This window comes from Haliotis cracherodii, unplaced genomic scaffold, assembly GCF_022045235.1.
Source record: "Haliotis cracherodii isolate W230 unplaced genomic scaffold, xgHalCrac1.p SCAF_32, whole genome shotgun sequence".
NCBI lineage: Eukaryota > Metazoa > Mollusca > Gastropoda > Lepetellida > Haliotidae > Haliotis > Haliotis cracherodii.
In genome coordinates this window covers 279503-288063 of record NW_027266289.1, presented here as the reverse complement: position 1 = coordinate 288063, position 8561 = coordinate 279503, and the positions used below count along the sequence as shown (strand labels likewise).

General features: G+C 43.9%; 1 protein-coding gene across 1 annotated transcript; it reads right to left on the bottom strand.

Moving 5' to 3' along the window:
* Positions 1–169: 169 nt before the first annotated feature.
* Positions 170–739, bottom strand: LOC139477231 (germ cell nuclear acidic protein-like). The gene has a single exon (XM_071259786.1). It carries the CDS (start codon positions 737–739, stop codon positions 170–172), a length of 570 nt encoding a protein of 189 aa, XP_071115887.1.
* Between the last annotated feature and the right edge of the window lie 7822 nt (positions 740–8561).

Sequence of the window (8561 nt, the reverse complement as noted above, 5' to 3'; positions counted from 1 at the left end):
TGTTGTGTGTGTGGGCGTCAGTGAGATGGCTTTTGTCTGAGTGGACGTCAGTGAGATGGCTGTAGTCTGAGTGGGCGTCTGTGAGCTGGCTGTTGTCTGTGTCTTCGTCAGTGAGATAGCTGATGTCAATGTGGGCGTCAGTGAGGTTGCTGTTGTTTGTTCGGGCGTGTTAGAGGTGGCTGTTGTCTGTGTGGACGTCAGTGAGGTTGCTGTTGTCTGTATTGGCGTCAGTGAGGTGGCTGTTGTCTGTGTGGGTGTCAGTGAGGTAGCTGTTGTCTGTATTGGCGTCAGTGAGGTGGCTGTTGTCAGTGTGAGTGTCAGTGATGTTGTTGTTGTCTGTGTTGGCGTCAGTGAGTTGGCTGTTGTCTGTGTGGGCGTCAGTGAGATTGCTGTTGTCTGTATTGGCGTCAGTGAGGTAGCTGTTGTCAGTGTGGGCGTCAGTGAGGTGGCTGTTGTCTGTGAGGGCGTCAGTGAGATGGCTGTTGTCTGAGTGGGCGTCAGTGAGGAGGCTGTTGTCTGTGTGGGCGTCAGTAAGGTGGATGTTGTCTGTGTCGGCGTCAGTGAGATGGCTGTTGTCTGAGTGGGCGTTAGTGAGATGGCTGTTGTCTGAGTGGGCGTCAGTGAGGAGGCTGTTGTCAGAGTGGTCATCAGTGATGAGGCTGCTGTCAGTGTGGGCCTCAAACCTCAAAAAATATTGCTCTGACAGTTTGAACGAAAGCATATCTTTCTTCTCATCCATAAATACTGATGAGCACCACTGCGATTCCCTTGGTAGAATACCTGCTTCAAACATTTGCTCTCTCTGCTTTGCATATTATTGTCTTACCTGAACAGACTCTCTGTAGAAAGACAGCCTGACATGATAGCACTACCAGTGTCTATTTCATGATACTGGAGATCGGTTCATACCTAAATCCTTCCAGTCTCTTTGGGTGTGTAGGAACTGATGCAATTGATGTTTGTCAGTGTCCGAAAGATCAAATTCACCGAGAGTCAAACTGAAAAGGGTCTTAAGTAGTTCTCTTTGAGGAGGTAACAGTGTTGATGGAATGCCATCTGACTGCCTGCGCAAAATCACCTTCTTGATGCAACATGCTGACTCTGCTTGCAGCATATCGATGTGTTGTTCGTGTGTATCAGTTGTGTTTAAACAGGTATACGGTTCAAACATATTATCTCACCTACGCCTATGACAGACAATGCCAAAATGTCTTTTGTCAAGTTGATAACGATAATATATCAAAAGACAATAAATATTATTTTTAATATTTTCAATTCAGGGAATGTTACACCATCAGCCTCTGCTTTGACATCACAACATTTGTTTTTAATTTATATCGTAACATTTGTGTAGCCAGTAACATGTGACATGTCTTTTTCCACAAATCAGGATTTGTTACTCACTGGGCAAAACAATATTAACGTAAACAATATCGCATATACAAATGCTAACAATGTGAATCAATTTTCTCTCAGGTTTGCTCGTCTTCAATATTAACATTTCATTAATCGAATCTGTATCTGTATCTGCGATATGCCGATGTTAGGATAGCATCGTCCATCGACCAGTAGGTAAGCAACTGATGTTTTTAGTAGAGATCGCTTGTGCTTAATATGATTTTGGTTTCGTCACTAATAGTTACGCCACAGTCAGCAGTATTTAAGCTATCTTACTGTGGCCTGCACTTAAGCGAATCAAGATGAGGCACAATACTGGTCGATTTGCCTTTGAATAACAACCCATCTCCCTGACAACAATAATACACAATCAACCAGGTCACACATTGTGTCCACCCAATCCTCAGTTTAGCGATACTGTAGATTTTAATGCTAGTAGTCGCCTAAATCAATGATTCGGCGAGGCTCAGTGTCATGACCGACTGTCTCCTCATGGTGTGGCTGCTGATGCTTGTGAGGTTGTCACGGTGATGTAGCTATATTATAGCTGATTACAACCGGATGGTAAAGTGTGATGATGATGCGGCGACCCACCAACGCCGCCAAAAAGAAGTTGTGCTTATGTAACTTGCGCAGATGGCGGCCCTACTGCGTGGTTGTCACACATGATCTAGTGTGATGTTATTGCTGAAGTCCGCAATGGTCAGTCCGCTGCATCAGTGTGTTCTTACAATTTAGGCCTGTGTTGCCCCAAATGCAACATTTCTTTTCCCTTCATCCAAGGTAACTTATATCACAATCTAACAATGTATAATTTCCTTTGATCGTTAGTTTAGCAGTGCAAGGAATACTAGGGAGTGAATATTACTTTCTTATTACGTTAGCTGGAATCAAGGCACTCTCTTGAAAATAAAAGTGATAAAACAGTTCTAAATCATAGTCGATAGTATGATATATCTTCAAGAATCACGACCAAGTAGTAATAATACCAGGACTGGTGTTCGTGAGCATATTCTGCACCACCAGTGAAACCCATCACAAACACATGCAAAGACAAATTAATTGTTCACCAGAAAATAAACACACGGAAACAGTTTTTGTATACCTAATGTTGAAATCCCGATCAAACAACTTTGAGCAAGAGGAGTGTAATGCTCTTTGAACTTGATCCTCGATTGTACATCAGAAGTTGTGAAATGTAGACAACATTGGCTGGATCTCATTCAAAACTGATTGACATCAAGGGACAGTAGACTTTTGGAATCGACCGTCAATGAGCGACATTTAGGGGCAAAAACAACATCCTTTCTGAAACGATCAATTTTACTTAACATCCTACACAGACATGTCGGATATGGATATACCCGGATGTAAGTTTCAACTTCAGAAACTTATCAAAGTGGTATCACTTATCTTCCCAGATGCCAATGGAATAATTTTATTCAGACTCCTACATAATTTGGTTTGTGTCAGACACAACTGGATATTGTGAATGCGTTGACAAATCCTTTGTCAAAAGATGATCCTAACATAACTAAAAGCAAAAGTGTATGTGTGCTTGTCAAGAATATTTGAGTTCAAAGCTATTGTTCTGGAAGTAATAGAAAATCTTGTGTGTGCGGTAAGATTAAGGAACATAATAATGATAGCTGAAACCATTTGATTTTATGCTCAAATGTGAATTGCCGTTTTGCATATTGGAAAAAAGAATAGAAGTTTATACCATTGTTCCAGTTTCGATTAAGGGCGGTTACATCTTTGACTAAATACAACGCAAACTCTTTGATTTTAGCAAATATATTGAGTGAAGCGTCATCGGTTGAGTCCAGTATTTTGAGTGGATTGTCGATGTGAATTACGGATTCATCAACAAACTTTAGACAAAATATGGCGCTGTAGATACTCAGGCAGTTTGTTTACACGGCAATACTTCTCTCAGGATATGACAGGCATTGACAGCTTATAAGCACGGTACCCCGAAAGAAAACTAAACACGTTTTGCAAAGCTTTCGTTCTACACCGTACGTCACCATTATGAATGATACGACGTCACAGTCGTATATAAAAAGGCGCCAAATTCCAAGATCTCTGTTGTCCTCAAAGCTTAAAATAATTCTCTTTTTAGATTTCTATCGTGTTTTCTGCACGAGATGTATTGCCACACATCCTTTGAATATTGTAAAATCCGCAACTTTGCATTTTGTAATCATAGATATAATTATTAAAATACGCCTGTCGACAATGACTGAAAAAGAACTCTTCTGTGAATATTAGCTTCCACGGCGAGGCCGCCGTCAAACCAGGTGTTTCAATCAGAGGGGGTTTATTGTGATTTAATAGCCTCTGATTGACCATTCAGAAACGAGTAATTTCCAAATTCATGGAAGAATAATGAATACATGAATTGTAGTATTGCCACGGTCAGCAACATTCCTGCTGTGTCACTCTGTCTCCTGTAAATACTCGAGAGTGCAGAAGGCAAGTCAGCAATATAAAGCACGAACAGCGGCTCCCCGTGTGGGTGTACGATGCTATGACATCAACCAGCTGCTACAGTGTATGACTAACTCCACACTTCCTTTACAAAGATCGCGCCATCGACACTCAATCAGATCGCACTCAAGTTGTATCATGTGGATAGATCTAGCGATCAGTAACCTGAAATGTGTACACAAAGAAATTTCTGATGCACACATGGCACGCTTATCATTCGACTGGTGGAGGTTGAGTATAGTCCTGTTTGAAGATTATTTGAATGAGTGAGATGCTGTGGTTGTTCATTATAACTATAAATGAACAATCAAAGAGTAATGGAATATAAACTAAATACCTGAACTGAGTGGATAGTGCTCAGAAGCGTGCGTACACTGTATCTCTTGATGTCAACGAATCATTTTCCAAGTTGTCCCATGGCTACGAAATGTATAGTGTCTTATTAATTATAAATGTCGTTTTCAAAATCATACCCTTTGCTGAAATACGACATGAAAGAAAAAGTAGAAGGTGTTTCCGATACTTGACATATAATACACGGTTTGAGAGACGAGAACGAGTTGCGTTTGTTGAGTGTAGTGAAACACCGACATGAAAAGTTGAAGTAAATAAATGTTACGAAGTGGGATTATGTATTACAGTTGAGTAAATAACACACATAAGCAAAAGTTGTGTTATGAAATGTGTTTGTTTGTTGTTTAACGCCGCGCTCAAAACTATTCCAGCTATATGACGGTAGTCTGTTTATAATCGAGACTGGTACGCAATTCGGGTACGATGACATGTATAGACCAAATCAACAAGGTCTGATCGCCCGATCACGTGACCTGGGTGGGTTTTAGGCAGATTTGAAAATTATTTTCGTTGCATCATGACATGTCCGCCTGATGTGGGAGGAAAATCCGCATCAGTGAAACATTATATCTCCGTTATGTCATGACATGTCCGCCTTATATGGGAGGAAAGTCCGCATCAGTGAAAGTTACAGATGTGAACATTACATCTCCGTTATGTCATGTCATGTCCACTTGATGTAGCTTCAGATCACTGTGCATCCAGCCTCTGTGGAGGAACACTTGATGTAGCGTCAGATCACTGTGCATCCAGCCTCTGTGGAGGAACACTTGATGTAGCTTCAGATCACTGTGCATCCAGCTACTGTGGAGGAACACTTGATGTAGCTTCAGATCACTGTGCATCCAGCTACTGTGGAGGAACACTTGATGTAGCGTCAGATCACTGTGCATCCAGCCTCTGTGGAGGAACACTTGATGTAGCTTCAGATCACTGTGCATCCAGCCTCTGTGGAGGAACACTTGATGTAGCGTCAGATCACTGTGCATCCAGCCTCTGTGGAGGAACACTTGATGTAGCTTCAGATCACTGTGCATCCAGCTACTGTGGAGGAACACTTGATGTAGCTTCAGATCACTGTGCATCCAGCCTCTGTGGAGGAACACTTGATGTAGCTTTAGATCACTGTGCATCCAGCCTCTGTGGAGGAACACTTGATGTAGCTTCAGATCACTGTGCATACAGCTACTGTTGACGAACACTTGATGTAGCTTCAGATCACTGTGCATCCAGCTACTGTGGAGGAACACTTGATGTAGCTTTAGATCACTGTGCATCCAGCCTCTGTGGAGGAACATTTGATGTAGCGTCAGATCACTGTGCATCCAGCTACTGTGGAAGAACACTTGATGTAGCTTCAGATCACTGTGCATCCAGCTACTGTGGAGGAACACTTGATGTAGCTTCAGATCACTGTGCATCCAGCTACTGTGGAGGAACACTTGAAGTAGCGTCAGATCACTGTGCATCCAGCTACTGTGGAGGAACACTTGATGTAGCCTCAGATCACTGTGCATCCAGCTACTGTGGAGGAACACTTGATGTAGCGTCAGATCACTGTGCATCCAGCTACTGTGGAGGAACACTTGATGTAGCTTCAGATCACTGTGCATCCATCTACTGTGGAGAAACACTTGATGTAGCTTCAGATCACTGTGCATCCAGCTACTGTGGAGGAACACTTGATGTAGCGTCAGATCACTGTGCATCCAGCTACTGTGGAGGAACACTTGATGTAGCTTCAGATCACTGTGCATCCAGCTACTGTGGAGGAACACTTGATGTAGCGTCAGATTACTGTGCATCCAGCCTCTGTGGAGGAACACTTGATGTAGCGTCAGATCAATGTGCATCCAGCTACTGTGGAGGAACACTTGATGTAGCTTCAGATCACTGTGCATCCAGCTACTGTGGAGGAACACTTGATGTAGCGTCAGATCACTGTGCATCCAGCCTCTGTGGAGGAACACTTGATGTAGCGTCAGATCACTGTGCATCCAGCTACTGTGGAGGAACACTTGATGTAGCTTCAGATCACTGTGCATCCATCTACTGTGGAGAAACACTTGATGTAGCTTCAGATCACTGTGCATCCAGCCTCTGTGGATGAACACTTGATGTAACGTCAGATCACTGTGCATCCAGCTACTGTGGAGGAACACTTGATGTAGCTTCAGATCACTGTGCATCCAGCCTCTGTGGAGGAACACTTGATGTAGCTTCAGATCACTGTGCATCCAGCTACTGTGGAGGAACACTTGATAAAGCGTCAGATCATTGTGCATCCAGCCTCTGTAGAGGAACACTTGATGTAGCTTCAGATCACTGTGCATCCAGCCTCTGTGGAGGAACACTTGATGTAGCGTCAGATCACTGTGCATCCAGCCTCTGTGGAGGAACACTTGATGTAGCTTCAGATCACTGTGCATCCAGCTACTGTGGAGGAACACTTGATGTAGCTTCAGATCACTGTGCATCCAGCTACTGTGGAGAAACACTTGATAAAGCGTCAGATCATTGTGCATCCAGCCTCTGTGGAGGAACACTTGATGTAGCTTCAGATCACTGTGCATCCAGCCTCTGTGGAGGAACACTTGATGTAGCTTCAGATCACTGTGCATCCAACCTCTGTGGAGGAACACTTGATGTAGCTCAGATCACTGTGCATCCAGCTACTGTGGAGGAACACTTGATGTAGCGTCAGATCACTGTGCATCCAGCTACTGTGGAGGAACACTTGATGTAGCGTCAGATCACTGTGCATCCAGCTACTGTGGAGGAACACTTGATGTAGCTTCAGATCACTGTGCATACAGCTACTGTGGAGAAAAACTTGATGTAGCTTTAGATCACTGTGCATCCAGCCTCTGTGGAGGAACACTTGATGTAGCTTCAGATCACTGTGCATCCAGCTACTGTGGAGGAACACTTGATGTAGCTTCAGATCACTGTGCATCCAGCTACTGTGGAGGAACACTTGATGTAGCGTCAGATCACTGTGCATCCAGCCTCTGTGGAGGAACACTTGATGTAGCTTCAGATCACTGTGCATCCAGCTACTGTGGAGGAACACTTGATGTAGCTTCAGGTCACTGTGTATCCAGCTACTGTGGAGGAACACTTGATGTAGCGTCAGATCACTGTGCATCCAGCCTCTGTGGAGGAACATTTGATGTAGCGTCAGATCACTGTGCATCCAGCTACTGTGGAGGAACACTTGATGTAGCTTCAGGTCACTGTGAATCCAGCTACTGTGGAGGAACACTTGATGTAGCGTCAGATCACTGTGCATCCAGCTACTGTGGAGGAACACTTGATGTTGTGTCAGATCACTGTGCATCCAGCTACTGTGGAGGAACACTTGATGTAGCTTCAGATCAAAGTGCATCCAGCCTCTGTGGAGGAAGTTGCGGAAAACTGAAACACATGATGTGGTAGGATGTGTGTCTGATGATTAAATGCAAGTGGACGCCTTTAACATTAGACTGACGGTGAATGTGTGTTGACACATGGGTGGGGTGTAACATTAGACTGACGGTGAATGTGTGTAGACACATTACTGACGGTGAATGTGTGTAGACACATGGGTCGTGTGTAACATGAGACTGACGGTGAATGTGTGTAGACACATGGGTGGGGTGTAACATTAGACTGACTGTGAATGTGTGTAGACGCATGGGTGGGGTGTAACATTAGACTGACGGTGGATGTGTGTAGACACATGGGTGGGGTGTAACATTAGACTGACGGTGAATGTGCGTAGACACATGGGTGGGGTGTAACATTAGACTGACGGTGAATGTGTGTAGACACATGTTCGCCTTTAACATTAGACTGATGGTGAATGTGTGTAGACGCATGGGTCGTGTGTAAACTTAGACTGACGGTGAATGTGTGTAGACACATGGGTCGGCTGTAACATTAGACTGACGGTGAATGTGTGTAGACACATGGGTCGGCTGTAACATTAGACTGACGGTGAATGTGTGTAGACACATGGGTCGTGTGTAAACTTAGACTGACGGTGAATGTGTGTAGACACATGGGTCGTGTGTAACATTAGACTGACGGTGAATGTGTGTAGACACATGGTCGCCTTTAACATTAGACTGACGGTGAATGTGTGTAGACACATGGTTCGCCTTTAACATTATACTGACGGTGAATGTGTGTAGACACATGGGCCGGGTGTATCTTTAGACTGATGGTGAATGTGTGCAGACACATGGGTCGGCTGTAACATTAGACTGACGGTGAATGTGTGTAGACACATGGGTTGGGTGTAACATTAGACTGACGGTGAATGTGTGTTGACA

What these genes read in the sequence shown, in the direction of transcription:
- LOC139477231 (XM_071259786.1), bottom strand. Translation starts at nt 739, where the DNA reads ATGGATGAGAAGAAAGATATGCTTTCGTTCAAACTGTCAGAGCAATAT.